A 20,973-nucleotide genomic window follows, 5' to 3' on the forward strand; every position below is an offset into this window, starting at 1 on the left:
GAGGTACAACAAACATTATATAGAACTCAAGTGATGGGTCTTACAGTATCATTTTTATGGGTACCGGCTCACATTGGCATTGAGGGAAAGGAAGTAGCAGATACGGTTGCAAAGAAGGCTACAAAACATAATCACATTGGTTTGGTAGTTACTTTAAGCAAGACAGAAATAAAGAGCATTATTAAGCACAGATTGAAGGTAGGGGGGCAAAAACAATGGGGGGGCCGGTAGTTTTACAGAGGAAAGTGGGAGAAATGAGGTGTGCATGAAGGAACAGGTGAGGTGAGACAATTTCAAGACTCAGATTTGGACACACTGGACTAAACAGTACACTTTTCAAAATAGGCAAACACAGTACATGCAGATGTGACTGCTGTGGGCAAAAAGTAAACAGAGCATGTTATGACATATTGTCAGAAATATGAGGCAGAAAGAAGGCGTCTGACTCAGAATCTCAGGAAAATAAACGTACAATTTGATTTAGTAGATATTCTACAGAAGAATCCAACTGAGTGTTATAAAAATCTTATTTCAGTATCTTAGAGAAAGTAATTTAATTAAGAAGATTTGAGGTTTTTTTGGGGGGGGTAGCGTAAGCCTAAATAATAGTCTGAGCCACACTCCATACCAGCTGGTGGCGGTAATGCGCTAATTCGTTGTTTGCCAACCGCCAATAATCACCAAGAAGTAGAATAAGTTAAACGCCAGAATAAGATGACCATGGATACGCAGGATTTGAACATAGCTTCTTGTTTGTTTATGTCTTTCGAGAATTGAGTTTGTTATAGTTGTTCCCCGCTTCATACTCCTGCTCAGTTGGTGGCGCTCATGCGCGAGAAATTTGTTTGCCAACTGCTATAAAAATAAAAAAACCGGAAGACGACACAAGGCACTTCCTGTTTTGATAACGCGTTTCGTGTTGTTTTTACAGCGCGCCGTCTTTAGTCGTTTTGCAAGTCCTCGGTTCAAGCTGATTGGTGGTTGAATTTGTATTTAAGTCGATATCTGCTTGCTCTGTGGCCCAAGGATGTGGAGTTGAATAGCCACGCCATGTCTCGACGCGCGGAGTCCGCGGACGCGGAGGCTGTAGAGCCTCTCCTCCCCGGCGGACTGGACCGGGACTCGCATGAAGGTATCCCCTACTGACGCGGCTCCCTGACTCTCAGGCGAACAGAGGAGCAGGGGTCCATTGTTTTTCCAGGGACCTCGTCCATCCCTCAAACGCCTTTAGCCCCACACTCAGCCCAGGGATCACGGCCTGAGCAGTAAACGGGGATCTTTGAGCAGATCGAATGAAACGTGTTGGGAAAGTGTCCACATAAGCTCATTGCACTGACCTGTAGAGGAAACGAGGGAAGTGGACATGATCCGTTCTTCATTAAACTGATGAGCCTGCTGGATCCCCCACCACTGAAAACCCCTGCCGCCTTGCCTGCGTGTGGGTCAAACTGCAGCAAACGCAAACGGCCGTGTTGTTTAGTAGTGCTGATGAGCTGTTTTGGAAGCCTTGAAAGCGCACGTGTCTGGTCTGCATGCGATACTCCCTCTAAACGCCACTCTTAATGAATAGTTTTGAGTTGGATCTTATTCAACAGGCCTTTGTCAACATGCTGCAGGGGCTGCTGGCTCTGAATGAGTTTGACATCTAAACTGCTGTTGTGTTACTGAAGTTCGTGGTTTGGTGAAACTGCTAAAAACAGATTTGTAGGCTGCAGATACTGCACTCTGCAAATTGGTTTCATGAATTGGTATTAGAATTACAAATTGGCATTGCAGGTATTGCAGATTTATTTTGATCTCTTATCTTACTTAGTCTAATGTTTTAGTTGTGTTTGTCTGTGTATTGATGATTGTATTTTTTTTTACAGGTGAAATCATCTTTGATAGGAGCAGAGCAAACCTGTCACATGAAGACAATGGAAGTACACAAAGAAGATTAACATATGAGGAAGCAGTTGAGGAAGCAGGTAGGTTAAAGTTGAACGCAAACTCAACCTAACCCAAGAACAACTTAAACAATGGCAGTGGCATTCTTACGAACATGTCCAGAGTCTATAATGGATTCATGACTCTGGGTTATTTATAAACAGGGTGGATTGTATGTGGCACATTTTATACATACATACTCTGAATAGGGTAAATATGTGTTAAATACTATTATGATACACATGTGGTAATGATGCTATTTCAAGTGTGTTGAGAGCTCATGTTGACTGGGTACCTTCAGTACGTGACAAATAAATATATAGTTGGATAAAGTTGAAGTTGAGGTGTTGAAGAATCAAAGAGCAGACAAATGCTATGTTTTGGTTCATTTATTTCTCAGTGAGTCAAGAGAGAACAAGCCAAACTGATAACTAGCATCATCATTCTTTGGCTAAAGCTAGCTGGCCATTGGCACTGCTGTAGTTGGCCTATGAAGAGATCAATTCTTTAATCATAAACATTTCTCTTCATGTTTACTCCCCCCCCCCTTGTTTTCTCCTGCTGCCCTCAGGGTTTGGCTTGTTCCACAGGCTCCTGTTAGTGGCATGTGGTTGGGCCAACGCCAGCGATGCCGTGGAAATTCTGTGTGTGTCGTTCCTCCTTCCCACGGCACGCTGTGACCTCCTGCTCAGCTCCTCAGACATGGGCCTCCTCACTGCCAGCATCTTTCTCGGTAAATAAGCATTACAGAGTCTACTGTATATGGCCTGGTACCAGTGGTGTGAAGGGATTTGTTTTGGCTGTCTTGGTGTAGGGACATAATGACATACAGGAGGAATGAAAGAGGATATCCGCACTAGGGGTGCAACGATGTCAAAATTTCATGTCATGATTATCCTGGCCAGAATAATTGTGACTGACTTTACCTTACATTTTGTTAAAGAACATATTTTTATTGCATCACAGATAGGACACCCATCTTTTTGGCTGGACCGGCCAGCGGGGCCAGCCCTACAAACGCGAATGTCCCTGACTGACTGATCATAGTTAGAGTGACTGACTGACTGAGTGATCAGTTTAACACATTGGGCCACTCGATCAGGTGACCAACGGCAGTTCCAGCAACCGACAATGTCACTGCTGAAGCTACACAATTAGTCGGCCGATCGACGACGTCACTTGTAAACACAGAAGTGGGAGTGTCCCTATTGGCCGTGAATCAGCGCAGCGGTTCGCTCGCTGACGAATGTAATTTAATGAATGCTTGAAATGCCTCATTGCAAAAAAAATGTCCAGTTCACAAACACCTGTGCTAATAGCCACACACAGTTAGACTGAAAATTATTAGTGTCTTCAGAGAGCTGGTGGTAACTGAAACACATTTCTAAGGGGTGTCATGCCCAGTCTCACCTGATCCTGCAGAAAAGACAGGGAAAAAGGAGGGAAAAAACCCTCTTAAGTTAGAAACAGAGTACAGTCCAAACTCCGCATCAAACACCTGATCTGTCAGTGGTAGATGTGAGTCACCCATGCGCGGGCCTAAACAAACTCCCAGCTTGCAGTGCAGAGAGAGAGAGCTAGGCAGTTTTTTCAAGTCACTCATATGAGGGTATTCGTGATTATCCCCATTTATGATTATCCCAAGAATGGAAATTCACCACGATCAACTTTTTGTGAGAGTTTTTAATACGATTCGTGATAAAATCCTACATGGTCCCATCCCTGATCCGCACACTGAGAAATAAAGCTCTCAAATACTTAATCAATGCAACGTTTCAGTCATAGACCTTCCTCAAGATTTTTCGTTGTGCAGATAACACTTTTGTTCTTCCTTCTGAGTTTTTTGTGCTACACCTGAACCCCTGTAGGGCTAAATGTGCACAGCAGCATTTTATTTTCCTCTTGTTGCGTAATGATTTGTGCACATCCTAACACAGGACATGTTGAGGCATGGTAGACAGAAGACTGAAGCTGATACTCAGTACAAAAGGAATGTGCAGGACACACGACAGACACTGCACATTAAACAGTCACCTGTGTGAAGGCAGTGCACATTGTGCACATGTCAAGCACAGGAGGTGTGCATTGAGTCGGTGTAGTTATAGTGTAAGCATGTCGAATTAGATATGTGTGTGATTTCATTTTGGACAGAAGTCACTGTGCCACAAGCTGTACAGATAAACAGTCTCTAACTCACCGCTTATCTTCTTACAAGGTTCATCAGCATTGTGAAGCATTGACTAAGTGTCTTTGGCTGAGAAGTGGTCATTGATTACCTCTCCGTGTCTCTGTCCCTCTTCGACCTGTGCTCTGATAGTCTCACCTGCTGGTGTGTCAGGCTCACCAGCCGCAGTCTGTCTGTCTCTCGGTCTAGCTCTTCCTGTCTCTCTCTCTGATACTCATTATGTAATGAATGTGTTATACTAGTTTTTTTTTAAATCATGCTGAGGCTAAACTTTCTCTTCGTGTTTTCCATGTGTGCTGTGTGTAATATATCATCTGAAACAGTAGATTATATCATCATATGACGTATCACAGGTATAGAAATTAAGAGACAGATTCAGCTGAAAAGCTGCTCACTCACTTATGCAGAAAAAGATCTTCACTTGTGCTGAACTTTGAAGTTGACAAAGTGTTTTAACAATAAAATAACAGGTGATATGAGGTTACAGGGCACAAGGGAAACGTGGTGTGAAGAAGTAGGATAGAATCCATCACAAAGTAGTACATTGATAAAATAGGTTTTAACAAGCTATTTAAAAGAGGACATTGATTATTGAGTTCTGAACCCATCAGACAGGTTGTTGCCGGGCCGCTGGCCCCTGACACTTCTTCTCAACAAGTCTGATAATGTTGTAAATTCCTGTCGTGTTCCAACTGGTTCTGATAGGCATGATGGTGGGTGGCTACCTGTGGGGTTACCTGGCTGACCAGAGGGGGCGCCGACAAGTCCTGGTGATGTCTCTGACTGTGAACGGTGTGTTTGGAGGTCTGGCCAGCGTGGCTCCGTGGTTTTGGCTCTTCCTGTTGCTTCGTTTCATCAGCGGAGTAGGGTGAGCTGACTTCCCCTGGTTTTATCTTTAACCATCATCAAAGAGTTGAAGGTTCAATTCCCTGAAACATCCTTTTGTCTGGTTGAAGTGCCTACTTCCATGAGGGGCCATGAGGGACATTATTCAGAATTACCTCCTTCATATACTATACTGAAAACCACACACACACATACACACAAGTGAAATGCTTTTACATACATAACTGAAACAGTCACATAAAGTGTATGAGAGGATTTCAGTTGAACCAGAAGGCATTTTAGTTGAACCAGAAGGTGCTTGAGAAAAGAGCACAAATCATAATACGTGCTATTGAGTGGTGTACTGGTGTTGGTTCGTTCGCTACACTGACGTCTGCTCAACAGCCTGCAAGCAATCTTACCGAAGCAGCAGCTTTACTTAACACTGTACTGGCCTCACCGGGGACCATCAGAGCCCTGCCAGACGCCACAACAATAGATCATTCGTGACAGCAACTGATCATTGCAACGATCGGTTGCTGCCCTATTGTTGTGGCGTTTGACAGGGCTCTGACGGTCCCCGGTGAGGCCAGTACAGTGTTAAGTAAAGCTGCTGCTTCGGTAAGATTGTCTCTTGCTGTTTGTTTGTTACACTGTAGTACTGTGTGTCTGCCACAAGGCAGGGCTCTAACAAAAAGTGTTGGTAAATATAAAGAATAAAGCAACAAAACAAATCAGTCATCTTGGCCATCATATTGTTTCTCATGTTACAAGGGAAAAGTGTCTTTATGCGTGCTCGGTAATCAAGGTAAGGAGGGCACAGAAAGTCAAACCAGTCCATCTGGACACAGCGTTGATTGAGAGAGAAACGTTTCATCACTCATCTAAGTGACCTCTTCAGTCTCAGCTGACTGCGGTATTGTTTATAAGGTATGTATTGTTTATGAGGGTGGGGATACCTGAAGTCAGTTGAGACTGAAGAGGTTTTATCTTTTTTTTACCCCCCCTTTTTTTTTTCTCCCCAATTGTACCCAGTCAATTACCCCACTCTTCCGAGCTGTCCCGGTCTCTGCTCCACCCCCTCTGCTGATCCGGGGAGGGCTGCAGACTACCACATGCCTCCTCCCATACATGTGGAGTCGCCAGCCGCTTCTTTTCACCTGACAGTGAGGAGTTTCACCAGGGGGACGTAGCGCATGGGAGGATCACCCTGACAGGCCAGAGGAGGCGCTAGTGCAGCGGCCAGGACACATACCCACATCCGGCTTCCCACCCACAGACACGGCCAATTGTGTCTGTAGGGACACCCGACCAAGCCGGAGGTAACACGTGTTTGGTTCGTTTTAATGGAACCCGGGAGCATTTCCCCCAGTAGTACGGTTCATTTGGGGTGGTGTGAACGCTCATTCCAACTCTGGTGCAGACCAAATAAACAAACTCTGGTCTGCTTGAAAACGGGGGCCTTGGCCGCTTCCAAGTGAACTACGGTTTGGTTTGCTTAGATCAGTGTTTCCCAACCCATTCCTCAAGGAACCCCTATCCTGCAGATTTTCTTTGCAACCCTGAATAGGTACCTGTTTATAGTTATTCAACCAATCAGCAATGAATTATGTCAGATGTTGCACACCTTGCATAATTTAGTGCTGTGAGACGATTGGTTGAGTAAGTACAAGCAGGGCTACCTATGCAGGGTTACAATGAAAGTCTGCAGGATAGGGGTTCCTTGAGGACTGGGTTGGGAAATGCTGGCTTAGATAACACATGTTGAAAGGCTGCAGTTAAAGTCTGTTCATACATGCCGATAAGACAACAGTAGTTTCCTTGGTTTGTATCAGAAGGAAAGAAATGCGTTTTCCCTAATCCAGATTACAAAATCCTGGTTCTCACTTACAAAGCCTTCACCAACCGGCTCCCCCATACCTCACTGACCTCCTATCCCCCTACCAACCCTCTCGGTCCCTCAGATCCACCTCAGCCTCCCTTCTCTCCACCCCCAGGTCCAACCTCTGCGGCTTTGGTGACCGAGCCTTCTCCAGGGCAGCTCCCAGGCTCTGGAGCTCACTCCCCCAAATCATTAGAGACTCAGAATCCCTCCCACTCTTCCAATCCCTTCTCAAGACTCACCTCTTCTCCATTGCCTTTTTGTGCCCCCCCCCCGCCCTCTTATCCACCCCTAATCTGAAGCAGACTAAGGACCGAGCACTTGACCTGCTGCCCCGTCCTCTTGGAACTCCCTCCCCAAGCACACCAGACACTGCTGCGATCTGCCCACATTCAAATCATGAATCAGGACTCACCTCTTCAGACCTGTTCTCGTGTGTGATTTATGTTGTGTTGCAGGTTTTTGGTGTGTCGCTTTTAAGTTTATTCTAATTTATGTGAAGCGTCTTTGAGTATGATGAAAAGCGCTATATGAATTATTATTATTCTCTTTTACCTTTGGTAGGGTTGGCGGCTCCATTCCTGTCATATTCTCCTACTTCTCAGAGTTCCTCCCCCGTCTGAGGAGAGGTGCGATGATCAGCGCTCTGGCCACCTTCTGGATGGGAGGAAACATCTTGGCAGCAGGTGAGCTTCACTCAGCAGGGAGCAGGACTGGTGGAGAACGAGGAGAGTGTCACTTTCACCACAGAAACCATAGCCGTGGAATACCGACTAGACCGCCCCTCACGCCATGTTCTCAATTTGTGCCTCCACCAGCCTATGCAACAGTTTCATTCCTCGGGCTGTGAGGTTCCTCAACAGCCTGAACACTTAGACCTTCCACACACGCTGTCCGTGTCAGGTGTGCTTGTGATGTTTAGGTCTGTGAAGTAATTTTCGTTTTTAATGCACTTTGTTTTTAATATTGCGTGTTATTTGTTTTTATGTGGCACGGCGGTCCGTGTGAAACATGATCTCATTCTCCTCGTATGAGACATGTGTATGACGCAGTGACACAGAAAAGCAGTCCAAGTCTAAAAACAAAGAAAATACTAGAGAGCACTGTACAGAGGCTGCACAAGGTTTGGAAAAAATCCGACATGTCCACCATCCATCGGCCAGCAGACCCAATGGTCACAAGTGGCGTTAACTGCTAGAATGAATGACTTCCGGTCTCCATCAAACAGACAGTGCATAAAGATGTGACCATGGCATGAGACGTTTCATACACACCGTGTGAGTGTACTTCTGTCAGAAGACGGAGACTGAATCTTGGGTCCTGAAACGTTCCCGAATAGCAGAAAACATTTGGGTCTGTAAAAGCAGGAAAATGTGTAGCAAACCCTTTGACGAATTGTGTGTTTTTTGTGTGCAGGCCTGGCCTGGTTGGTGATTCCCAGGACCTGGGCACTGGGAGGCCTGACCTTGCAAAGCTGGAGGGTATTTGTGGCTCTGTGCTCCATTCCAAGCCTCACCTCGGCACTCCTGTTCAGGCTGCTCCTCCCGGAGAGCCCCAAGTTCCTCATGGAGGTACAGTATACTGTGGCCCAGATGAGGGCTTGAGCGAGAGGCGGACCAGGTCCTGTTCTTTTCTTTTAGTTATTTGACTGATTTGCTGGAGTGTCTCTAACCCTGACACGTCTTTGCCAGGCTGGCCGGGAGGCGGAGGCCCTTCATGTTTTCCGTCTGATGTTTGAGCTGAACCAGCGAGACAAGAACAGACGCTTTCCTGTAAGAACCTGCTGCATTCTGACAACTTACATCACAACACAACCCTCTCCTCTCTCTCTCTCACCCCGTCTCTCTGCCTCTCCCTCTGTCCTGTAGAAGTCGTGTCACGTAAATGGGTGTTTCCCAGACATGGTTTTATGAATTCTACCGGACAGGGATGTCTTGCACGTCTCACTGATGAGTCACAAAGGTGTCATCATTCCTGGATTTCAGAACACAAAAAATCATTACTAGTGACCGAAAGGGTGAGATCGTGGATACAAGTGGCTGAAATGAGTTTCCTCCGTAGGGTGTCTGGGCTCAGCCTTAGAGATAGGGTGAGGAGCTCGGACATCCGGAAGGAGCTCAGAGTAGAGCCGCTGCTCCTTCGCGTCAAAAGGAGCCAGTTGAGGTGGTTCAGACATCTGATTAGGATGCCTCCTGGGCACCTTCCTTTGGAGGTTTTCCGGGCACGTCTAACTGGGAGGAGGCCCTGGGGTAGACCCAGAACTCGCTGGAGGGACTACATGTCCAATCTGGCCTGGGAATGCCTTGGGATCCCCCAGGAGGAGCTGGAGGGTGTTGCTGGGGAGAGGGACGTCTGGCGTGCCCTACTTAGCTTGCTGCCACCGCAACCCGACCCCGGAGAAGCGACTGAAGATGAGATGAATAAATGAATGAAAAAAAAAAGTCATTACATCTAATGGTTTTAAAGTGGTTTCATGCAAATCTTCACAGGTATTCAGCTTGTGTACTGGTTCCATGCCAGGAAGAGAGTCTTGGGTGAACCAGAGTTGGACGTCCTGTTGGCAGCGTACCAGCAGCCTTTGTAAAGCGGTAAGGACATTCAAACATGTGTTTATTTTTTGGGGTTGAGGTTTGCCGATGACTGTGGTGACTCTGGAACTGGAGGGGAAAAAAACACTCCCAACCTGCTTCTCATTAGTGTTGTTTGAGGTAGTGAAGTGTTGGCTTTATTTTTTGTGGACTAGTAAGTTTTATTAAATCAAAGCAAATGTCTTTATTTTGAACATGCAAAATAAAAGAAAAAATTATCATGCATAAATAAAAAAAACAACAAATTATACAAATAAAACCAGAAGAATTCAACAAAAGAATTCTCCACCATGGTTGTCACTGTCACGAGGAGCCAAACCTCCTCCTCATCCTTGTACCTCTTTAAAACAGTCGTTTTAGTAAGGCAGTTTTGTTTTTTTCTATTCGTAAATCCCATTATTATTGCAAAAATTAAACTGAAAATTAAATCAAAATTCATCTTAGAGAAAAGAACGGTTGTAAGTATGGTGAAAATTTAAATCTATTCTTCTCTGTTTTGTTCCACAGGGTCTGGCGCCAGTCCGACAGATGTTCACCAGCCCGCTCAGAACGCGGAGCGTCGCTCTTCTCGTCGTCTTCTACTGCATTTCCTTTGGGTCAGAAAAGCTTCCTGTCCGTTAAAGGTAGACTGTAATGGTGGGAAACGGCACCCTCTGGTCAAACCTGGTTACTTCACGTTGCTTCCGTGTTTGTTATACCCCCCTGGCGGGGGGTAGCCTGGAGGGGGTCATGCATTTGGTCACGCGCACGTATGTGTGTGTGTCTGTGTCTGTGTGTCTGTGTCTGTGGCTAAACTTCCAAACTACTGGAGCCATCAGCCTAAAATGTGTTGTGCACAGTTGTGACCGTATGGTGGCACGGTGGTGCAGTGGTTAGCACGGTCGCCCCACAGCAAGAAGGTCCTGGGTTCGAGCCCCGGGGTAGTCCAACCTTGGGGGTCGTCCCAGGTCATCCTCTGTGTGGAGTTTGCATGTTCTCGCTGTTTCCTCCCACAGTCTAAAGACATGCAGGTCAGGTGAATCAGCCGTACTAAATTGTCCCAGGTGTATTGGCCCTGTGATGGTCTGGCGGCCTGTCCAGGGTGTCTCCCCACCTGCCGCCCAATGACTGCTGGGATAGGCTCCAGCTTCCCGCGACCCTACGTAGGATAAGCGGTTCAGATAGTGGATGGATGACTGTGTGATGAAGAACCTCTTGTGCTTGCGGTGATTCAAAACCTTTGAAAAACGTTTGTTCTCGCTACTGTCACTCCCTCTCTCCATTCACTGTCTAGCTCGCTCGACCAGCCCTGCTTTCCGTCGCTGCCCACTCTGAGTCAACCGTGCGTATGAGCGACTCACATCTATGGTTGGGTCAGATCGGGCGGCGACTGCTGGCCTGAAGGTGGGTGTAGACCGCGGAGTCCTGGCCTGACGCGTTAGCTCTTCTGCGTTCTAATACGTCAGGCCGGGACTCCGCGGTCTACAGCCACCTACACGCCAGTGGCCATGAGGATGTGCACATCCTTGATAGGGAGGAACGCTGGTTTGAACGGGGAGTCAAAGAGGTCATCAATAAGCGTTGTGTCCAGATGGGCTGATTCAACCTTCTGTGGTACCTTACCTGGGTCACTGAGCATCAAGACTCTTTTATTAGGTAGATTTGTTAGCCTGTCTGTGTGTGCATGTGTCTGCAGTAGCATGCTGGGCTTTCAGTCAGGGCCTTCAGTAACCAACTGAAATTACTTCTTAGAGGCCACTGATTCACACCATTACAGATTTTACCTTTATATGTTATTTCAGCTTGAGCCCTGACCTCTAGTGTTCAGTCATGTGACGGTAGACAAGTCAGCGTACTGTGATGGCTGTATAGTTTACTGAGACAAACCACATCAGAACCATTCAGTCGACCCAGCTCCTGTTTTGTTAAATGGACAAGTCTGACTCATTTACGTTATTCTAATCAGTACCGCTCGCTAACACCTACTGATATTCACTAGTCACATTGTAGAGCAGTGGTCACCAACCCTGCTCCCGGAGAGCACCAGCCCTGCACACATCATGCAGGGTTTGTCTGCTCGTTTGCCTGAATTCACCATCATTTCCCAACAGGAAGATGGTTTCTGCTCCTAATCTCTTTTTAAGTTCCATGTTTTTGTGTGTGTGTGTGTGTGTGTGTGTGTGTGTAGGTACTATGGTCTGTGGATGTGGTTTCCAGAGCTGTTTAACAGAGTAGAGGATGGAGGCGCTCCCTGTTCCAACGTCTCCCTCTCCCTCCCCGTCCACAACAACAGCTGCAACCCAGTGAAGACAGCAGGTATGGCATGGAGAGAGTATGGAGTAAAAGAAGTGGTAGTAGTCATCACGTTGGTAGTACAACATTTTAGAGAGCACTTGAACTCCTTCACTTCAAGTATTTTTAAAGTGCTCTCCAGTTGTACTGGACCGCTGTGGTGAAGAGGGAGCTGAGCCGGAAGGCAAAGCTCTCAATTTGCCGGTCATTCTTCATTCCAACCCTCACCTGTGGTCATGAGCTTTGGGTAGTGACCGAAAGGGTGAGATCGTGGATACAAGCGGCTGAATTGCGTTTCCTCCGTAGGGTGATTTGGGCTCAGCCTTAGAGATAGGGTGAGGAGCTCGGAGTAGAGCCGCTGCTCCTTCGTGTCAAAAGGAGCCAGTTGAGGTGGTTCAGGCATCTGATCAGGATGCCTCCTGGGGACCTTCCTTTGGAGGTTTACTGGGCACGGCCAACTGGGAGGAGACCCCGGGGCAGACCCAGAACTCACTGGAGGGACTGCATGTCCAATCTGGCCTGGAAATACCTTGGGATCCCCCAGGAGGAGCTGGAGGGCATTGCTGGGGAGAGGGATGTCTGGAGGGCCCTACTTAGCTTGCTGCCACCGCGACCCGACTCCGGAGAAGCGGCTGATGATGAATGAATGAACTTTAGAGATAAAGATTGTAAAGAGCAGAGTAGAATGTCGTCATGGTTGGTCAGGGTGATCAGTCGTCTGTATCCAGCGTCTTTTTTAATGAAGTTTCATATGACTAAGAGTGATGGAGACGCTGATTTTCTTACCCTGTGGACTGTGAACTTATCTAACCTCCAGCTTCTTTATCTGACAGTTTACATGGAGGGTTTTGTCGTCGCGGCCTCCAACCTGCCAGGCAACATCTTCACCATCCTCCTCATGGACAGCATTGGAGGAAGAACACTGCTTTGTAAGTATGCTGTGTGGAAAAATCTTATTGGCACTGTGAAGCCGTGGAGAGCAGACAGGCGAGCAACAAGTGATGAATCCTGGTGTTAAATGTCGTCCCTGAAACATTAGCAATATGTATGAACCAGTGGCGGTTGGTGCTAAAAATGTTTCGGGGGGGCGCAATTTACCTTGGCACAGCACACGTGACAGCTGCTTTAATGTCCACACAGTCACAGAGTTATTAAGAAGGACAATGTAGCCTATAGATTTTATCAGGGCTCATAGGCAGTGGATGATTGACAGGTGAGACGAGGCGTGGTGGTGGGTGTGAACATGATTGACAGCCATGAGAATTGTCCAATCACATTAGATCAAAAAACATTAAAACAATACCAGTTCACTGCCAATAAAAATAGGAGTGTCTGGGGCGCACAGAACTGCGCCCCCTGGAAAATCTGAAGAAACCAATCAGACAGCAGCCTCAGGTCACCTGCTCACCACAAGTTTGAGGGCTTCCATAAGGTATGGTTTGGCTGGCGCCCCTCACCCAGGAAGTATATGTATTCAGACAGGAACCACCCAAACACCATCTGGAACTAATATTTAATGCTGCAGACAGGCGCTCACAGACTGAAAACACTTTTATTTCATCATTATTTGTGTTATACAACTAAATTATATTTAGCATATTTAAGTAGATTTTCATCTCTTGATATTTGAAGGGGGTTGCGCCCCGGCGCCCTCTATGTATGTAATATTCAAAAGCAAAGATTCCAAAGCCAGCGATCGATACTGGGGAGGTCATGAGGTCATAATGGGCTGAGTGAGACTGTGGGCTGACCTGGTTTCCCCATAAACCAGTCAGTCATTTTATTCTTCCAAATATGTCAGTTGTTCATTCTGAATTGCTGCCAAATCCCTCTGGTGAATATTCATAACTAAGACCGTACACTGAAAATAAGGAGAAGCCTTGGAAGTGTAGTGGCATCTGGGAAGTGCTTGACATGTTGTGTGTCCAGGCTGCAGTCTGGTGGTGTCCGGCATTAGCGTCTTCTTCATCTACATGGTTCAGTCCAAAGCCCAGAGCCTGCTGCTCTTCTGTGTTTTCGGCAGCATCTCTGTGATCGCCTGGAATGCTCTGGACGTGGTGGGAACAGAGCTTTACCCGACCCATCTGAGGTACTGCAACACAACAAAACACCACCGCACACATCGCCACTGTAGTTACACTTATCCTCTAATTCACAAGACCCACTGCTGACCGCTGGGATAGCCCCAGCATCCGGCGGCCCCAGCTGGGATACGCGGCTTGGATAATGGATGGGTGGACGGATAATACCCGGTCAGATAAAGAGCAACTGCAGCAGTTTCAAGTATACACAAATTAAAACACAAACAGGTTGTTTTAAGATAAAAATAAAGCTGTCCTGAAGCAGCGGGAAGAGGTAGTAGATACTTCATAACACTACCTTTGTTCACTTCATAACACTACCTCATTTTATAACACTGCCTTTGTACACATGGGCTTTAAGCATCTATCTAAGCCAGTGTTTCTCAAGCGGGGGTCCGCGGACCCCTAGTGGTCCGTGGTGTAATTGCAAGGGGTCCGTGAAAATAAAATATCTTTAAAAAAAAAGATCCTATGACATTTATAGAAATAGGATTATTTTACTCAAATGTGACTGAGACCTTTATCTACCTAAACTATAAAGGGTAACAGGACTTTTTTCTCTAATTACATCTGTTTCACAAGTGTCATTTATTGTATTTTAATAAGAGATCTCGCTCCCGTTTGCATTGTTAAAAGTTACTGAATACATATTCTGTTTTGTTACATATATCTGAAAGTTACTGAATACATATTCTGTTTTGTTAGCTATACCTAAGTTACAACTGAAAACTCTTATTTTTGCCCCAAAGAGTGAATAAATGCTATAATGCAATTTAAAATGCAGTTTCTACTGTTTCTATCAAATTGCAACCCCCCTCCCCCAAGATCAGGTGGCGGGTCCTCAGGGTAGATCAAAGATACGCAGGGGGTCCAGCACCCCTAAAAGGTTGAGAACCACTGATCTAAGCAATGTAGAATAAAGTTACACATGGTGTAGGTCATACATGGTCAAAGATTAAAAGTAAGCAAACATCACGTATGAACTGCCCTCACACTCGACATCTCTTATGTGTTTTGAGTAAATTGACTCTTTAAGTTTGTCGTACTGAAGTCATCAGCCATGTTTTTATCTGTGAGAATGTAAATGATGCTCGAACCGTTTTAATGAAGTTCAGGTTTGAAGAAAAAATGAACCCGTCCTCCAAATTGAAACGGCTCATTATTTGCGGCTGTGTCTGCAGACGATAGCAACTACTGAGTTGTCTTCATAAAGTTGTGGGTCAGACTATGAGGAGAGATGTTGAGGATAATGTTCATGTAGAATGACCTTTGTGCTCGGTGCCAGTTAATAACTTACCCACTGACCTGAGCTCATTTGTCGTTGGCTTCTTTCAGGTCCTCTGCTCTCGGCTTCTTCACAGGAGTGGGCCGAGTGGCAGCCATCATGGGAAATGTCGTTTTTGGCAGGTTGGTGGACACTGAGTGTGCCGTTCCCATCCTGCTGGTGTCGGCTCTGCTGCTGATCGGAGGCCTAGCGGCTCGCCTCCTCCCTCAGACCCGGCAGACAGAGCTCACCTGACCCTTCACACGCACCACGTCTGCTCGCCATCATGGCTTCCCACTGGACTCCAGTGCAGGATAGTTGTGCCTTTAAAGCGTTGGGCTGTTGCGTCTCCTGGCGCTGAGCCGGGTTCACTGGATTATCTCTACAAAATGCCAAACTAAAGAGAGACAGACTTACTAATGGACTGTGTGGGCTTTCCACTCGCCAAGAATCCCCACTTATTTTCATGACCATTATCAAAACGCCGTGAAGTTCATCAGGAAAGTGAGTAAAAGGATGTGGTAACAGGTTGTGTGCTGTCCTAGGTGCACGATAAATACGCCTGCCACACCACGCTTGGTATTTCACCCTCCTGTTGTGTTCAAAAAGAGTTTACACCCTCAGGGTTCACGGCTCAAATTTGACCTGTGTTTGAATTCATTAACAAGCACTGGAAAAAAATGCTAATTATCATCCAGTGACATATTTTATCTGCTAAGTAACTTATTATTCAGCCATTTTATATATATATATAGTATATACTACTACTACTTCCAGCTGCTCCTGTTAGGGGGCGCCACAGCGGATCATCCGTTTCCATCTCTTCCTGTCCTCTGCATCTTCCTCTGTCACACCAGCCACCTGCATGTCCTCCCTCACCACATCCATAAACCTCCTCTTTGGCCTTCCTCTTCTCCTCTTCCCTGGCAGCTCCATATTCAGCATCCTTCTCCCAATATACCCAGCATCTCTCCTCCACACATGTCCACACCATCTCAATCTTGTCTCTCTTGCTTTGTCTCCAAACCGTCCAACCTGAGCGGTCCCTCTAATATACTCCTTCCTAATCCTGTCCTCCTTCATCACTCCCAATGAAAATCTTATCATCTTCATCTCTGCCACCTCCAGCTCCTCCTCCTGTCTTTTCATCAGTGCCACTGTCTCCAAACCATATAACATAGCTGGTCTCACTACCATCTTGTAAACCTTCCCTTTAACTCTTGCTGGTACCCTTCTGTCACACATCACTCCTGACACTCTTCTCCACCCACTCCACCCTGCCTGCACTCTCTTCTTCACCGCTCTTCTGCACTCCCCGTTACTTTGGACAGTCGACCCCATGTATTTAAACTCAAACGCCTTCGTCACCTCTACTCCTTGCATCCTCACCATTCCAATGTCCCCCCTCTCATTCACACATATGTATTCCGTCTTGCTCCAACTGATTTTCATTCCCCTTCTCTCCAGTACATACCTCCACCTCTCCAGGCTCTCCTCCACCTGCTCCCTACTCTCACTGCAGATCACAGTGTCATCCGCAAACATCATCGTCCACGGAGACAATAGGAGGGTTAAATAATCTTATTTAAAGGGTTTTTGCATACAAGATTACGAAGCTGACATTTTGTGAGATGCTCTATTGTATAATCAGACTATGCCATTCCATAAAAATCCATCGTTTTGTTTTCCTGACCTGTGTTCAGTGGGACTGGGGTCCGGGATCGGCCCACTCAGTCTAATGTTGCACCAACACAACCAGTCGTCTGAGGGCAGCGGGCGCTCGTCTTCAGACTGGGAGCTAACGGCATGACTGTTAAACCATCCCAACCTTCTGGCTGTGAGGAGAGAGGTGGTTTTCATCACTCGTTGACCCTCAGAAGAGTTTGTGCATCAGTAATCGTGTTGTTGCATCCGTACAGCCGTTAAAGGCAGCTAATTTCTCTCAACAATTACAAGCCGTTTGTGTCACAACTTTGTTTACCATGCAAGTAGACTTAAAGACACGTTCAAGCGTGGCTAAGAATTTTCTTACATATGCAAATCCAGCATAAATGATAATTGGCGTTATTAAAATGTGAACTCTTCCTTTAAGCTGTCTTAAAAATGTTGCAGGGCGAGACGGTGTTGGGGATTTCTGGAATGGTGTCTTGTTTTCAGACGTTTAGAGGTTTTGTGACCAATGATTAAGTTTAAATTGGTTTTTGTGTTGAATGATTTTATTTTTTACAAATATGCTGTTATGACAGATGCTGAAGTGCTCGTTGCTTTTCTCTCGCAGCGTATTTTTACATTTATTTTGGAGATTACCGCCACGAATATCTTAACTTGTTCAGAATATGCTGGGAATCTTTTTTAAATATATTCTTTATCCCGTTTAATCAGTGCACCGAGGTGAGCAGTACTGCAGTCTGGCCAGTGGATGGCGCTGCTCACCACAGTGTCTGTTTTCTGTCACGGGTTTAACGCTGCGTGTCAATCAGAGTGCTCAAATTTAAGCACAAAAAATGTCACTCGTTTTTTCAGTGGCCTTTTTTAAAGGTGATTTTTGTATTGTATATTTTGATTATTTACATTAACCACGTAGAACATGAAACGTATAATATATATATAAGGTACTCCGCTAAAGGTTGCACAGCTTTTAGGTTGTTGATTTGTATTTATTTAAATGAATGTAAAAATCATCTTGATTAAAAGAGAAAAATCAAGCTGTGTGTCTTGTATCCGATGTAAGCAGGGTGACGCGGGTCAGTCCCAGACCGTCGGCCGATAAAGAAGGAAACTGGTCCATCCCGAACCGGTTTAACGTCCTCGTGATGCGGAGTCCATGCAGAAAGCTGAATCTGTCTGTTGTGAGTGTCTCTATCGCCGAGCTGGAAAATGCCGCTACGTACCTCGTGGTCTTGCACGTCGGTCCTGAAAGCCAAGCAGCAGAATCTGCAGGATTTCTCCGCAGTGAAGCTCTCGTAAAATCCTGCGAGTGAAGGGGCACGAAGACTATCAGCTGAAACATGCAGAACAGGTCCTTGTACACCTGCACCTGGCCACTCGATGTAGACACGGTGCTGCTCAACAGAGACCACATCGCACGTAAGTGGTGCAGCTATCTGCACTCAGCTATCTGTCCTTTCTGGTATGTTGGCAGTAACCTGGTGTGCTGCACGTTTTATCACCCAAGGTTGAACCAGTTTACTGACGGATACGTTTCATCACTCAGCTAAGTGACCTCTTCAGACTCACCTGACTGCAGGTACCCCCACCCTTATAAACAATACAGTGACTGCAGGTACCCCCACCCTTATAAACAATACAGTGACTGCAGGTACCCCACCCTTATAAACAATACAGTGACTGCAGGTACCCCACCCTTATAAACAATACACTGACTGCAGGTGTCCCCACCCTTATAAACAATACAGTGACTACAGGTACCCCACCCTTATAAACAATACAGTGACTGCAGGTACCCCACCCTTATAAACAATACAGTGACTACAGGTACCCCCACCCTTATAAACAATACAGTGACTGCAGGTACCCCACCCTTATAAACAATACAGTGACTGCAGGTACCCCCACCCTTATAAACAATACACTGACTGCAGGTACCCCACCCTTATAAACAATACACTGACTGCAGGTACCCCACCCTTATAAACAATACAGTGACTACAGGTACCCCCACCCTTATAAACAATACAGTGACTGCAGGTACCCCACCCTTATAAACAATACAGTGACTGCAGGTGTCCCCACCCTTATAAACAATACACTGACTGCAGGTGTCCCCACCCTTATAAACAATACAGTGACTACAGGTGTCCCCACCCTTATAAACAATACAGTGACTACAGGTGTCCCCACCCTTATAAACAATACACTGACTGCAGGTGTCCCCACCCTTATAAACAATACAGTGACTGCAGGTACCCCACCCTTATAAACAATACACTGACTGCAGGTGTCCCCACCCTTATAAACAATACAGTGACTACAGGTACCCCACCCTTATAAACAATACAGTGACTGCAGGTACCCCACCCTTATAAACAATACAGTGACTACAGGTACCCCCACCCTTATAAACAATACAGTGACTGCAGGTACCCCACCCTTATAAACAATACAGTGGCTGCAGGTACCCCCACCCTTATAAACAATACAGTGACTGCAGGTACCCCACCCTTATAAACAATACAGTGACTGCAGGTACCCCCACCCTTATAAACAATACACTGACTGCAGGTGTCCCCACCCTTATAAACAATACACTGACTGCAGGTGTCCCCACCCTTATAAACAATACAGTGACTACAGGTACCCCCACCCTTATAAACAATACAGTGACTGCAGGTACCCCCACCCTTATAAACAATACAGTGACTGCAGGTACCCCCACCCTTATAAACAATACAGTGGCATAACGACCGAAACCGACCACCAGTTTCATGTGCAAATGTGGGTGTGACCATTAACTAGAGTTACAGTGGTCATGTGTACTGTTCACAGAGGATTGGGGAATGTTTGCAATCACAGCATTGAAAGATGGTGACAGATGTACTCTTAGCCCCCCCCCCCCCGGTTCAGGGATGGTTGTTCCCTCTTCACATAGATGGCCTCTTTGACTCCCCATTCAAACCAGCGTTCCTCCCTATCAAGGAGGTGCACATCCTCATCCCTGAAAGAGTGGCCACTGGCCTGTAGGTGGTCCAGTGGTACTCACTAATTTTCTTAGGAGAGCCACTTATGAGTAGGGGTCGTTTTGTAATGTTGGGAATCACCTTTGTGTTCCTCGTCCCCGGGTCCGTTGATGTGAAGAAAACAGCCACCACGTCTTAGGAGATTAAAATAATTTTATTGAGTACAGATCTGGAGACACACTGCCAATCCGTCGTGTGTGTCTGACTTTCTTTGTGTGTGAGCTTCTTTATATGCTAAACCTCCCTTGTTCATTCATCACACATGGCCTTGATTTTCCTGTCCACTATGTTTGGTCAATGCTCCCTTTCATGGTTGAGCTTTAGGGAGTGCTCATCCTGTCTGGACCTGCAACTCTTATCGGGGGCCCTCCTTGCACCAGACACGGTTTCTCTCCCAAGGCCCCAGGGGAGGGCAACCCCCCACATTCAGTGCGAGGCATGCAATATATTTCATCTACATGAATGTGTCTTTCCTCACCCTCTGTTCTGGTTGCATACATTGGTTACAGAGTAATACAAATACACTCGGGTTATATTTAATATCACTTAACAGTAATTTCTACCTTCACTACTTCATCAACAGGAATGGAGGAGGAAACCAATGTTTCATCCTCCTCCATAATGACGGCCCTCACCTTATCCACAACATCCAGTGTTGTGAATGTGATGTTCATTACTGCCTACCAGTGGGTTCAGAATAGATGCCAGAAACTTAGAGAGGTTATAGGTCACTGCGTTGATCATACAAACAATAGGCCGTGGTGGCACATCCTGTTTATGTATCGTAGGTGACCCATACAGACTAGGTGTAGCTGCCCCTGGGTATAACCTGTAGTACAACATTCTGTCAGTAGCATCGTCCTGTTGTAACAGCTTCAGACAAACTGCTGTGTTGCTGTGAAGCCCCCTGAGGCAAATTTGTAACTCGTGGTATTGGGGTGTACGAATAAAACTGACGACTTGACAATCACTTTTTTCTTGTAACCACTGTCTGGCTCTGGTTTCAGGGGCTGATAATATCATTTGAGCTTCATCCTTGATGTCTGTAAAGAATTAGGCAGTTAAAAACGGAGCAGTTGTGAACTCATCTGTGTTAAGAAGATTATTTCCTGTGAGGGACAAGCCACATGTTCTGTTCTCCTGCACCACACGTTTGGTCAGCACACTTTTAAAGTACACATTTAATGACATTGAAGACCTTTTTTAATACATCTAAACGGAAAAAACACCATTTCCATGGCAAAAAATGATCAA

At 46.1% G+C, this 20,973-nt stretch overlaps 1 protein-coding gene across 1 annotated transcript; it reads left to right on the forward strand.

The window, feature by feature from the left end:
- The first annotated feature begins 1,028 nt into the window (after window positions 1–1,028).
- Window positions 1,029–15,535, forward strand: sv2 (synaptic vesicle glycoprotein 2). Its single transcript, XM_056281632.1, has 13 exons — window positions 1,029–1,132; window positions 1,869–1,967; window positions 2,498–2,659; window positions 4,817–4,979; window positions 7,383–7,504; window positions 8,235–8,389; window positions 8,510–8,590; window positions 9,308–9,406; window positions 9,914–10,002; window positions 11,574–11,701; window positions 12,511–12,606; window positions 13,607–13,766; window positions 15,094–15,535. Exons 1-13 carry the CDS (start codon window positions 1,051–1,053, stop codon window positions 15,275–15,277), a joined length of 1,620 nt encoding a protein of 539 aa, XP_056137607.1. The 5' UTR covers window positions 1,029–1,050; the 3' UTR covers window positions 15,278–15,535.
- Window positions 15,536–20,973: the final 5,438 nt, after the last annotated feature.

This window comes from Lampris incognitus, chromosome 6, assembly GCF_029633865.1.
Source record: "Lampris incognitus isolate fLamInc1 chromosome 6, fLamInc1.hap2, whole genome shotgun sequence".
NCBI classification, from domain to species: Eukaryota; Metazoa; Chordata; class Actinopteri; order Lampriformes; family Lampridae; genus Lampris; species Lampris incognitus.

Coding starts and splice junctions, on each gene's coding strand:
- sv2 (XM_056281632.1), top strand. CDS start 1,051: ATGTCTCGACGCGCGGAGTCCGCGGACGCGGAGGCTGTAGAGCCTCTC. Junction 2,660..4,816: donor CACTGCCAGCATCTTTCTCG/GTAAATAAGCAT, acceptor TGGTTCTGATAG/GCATGATGGTGGGTGGCTAC. Junction 11,702..12,510: donor CAACCCAGTGAAGACAGCAG/GTATGGCATGGA, acceptor TTTATCTGACAG/TTTACATGGAGGGTTTTGTC.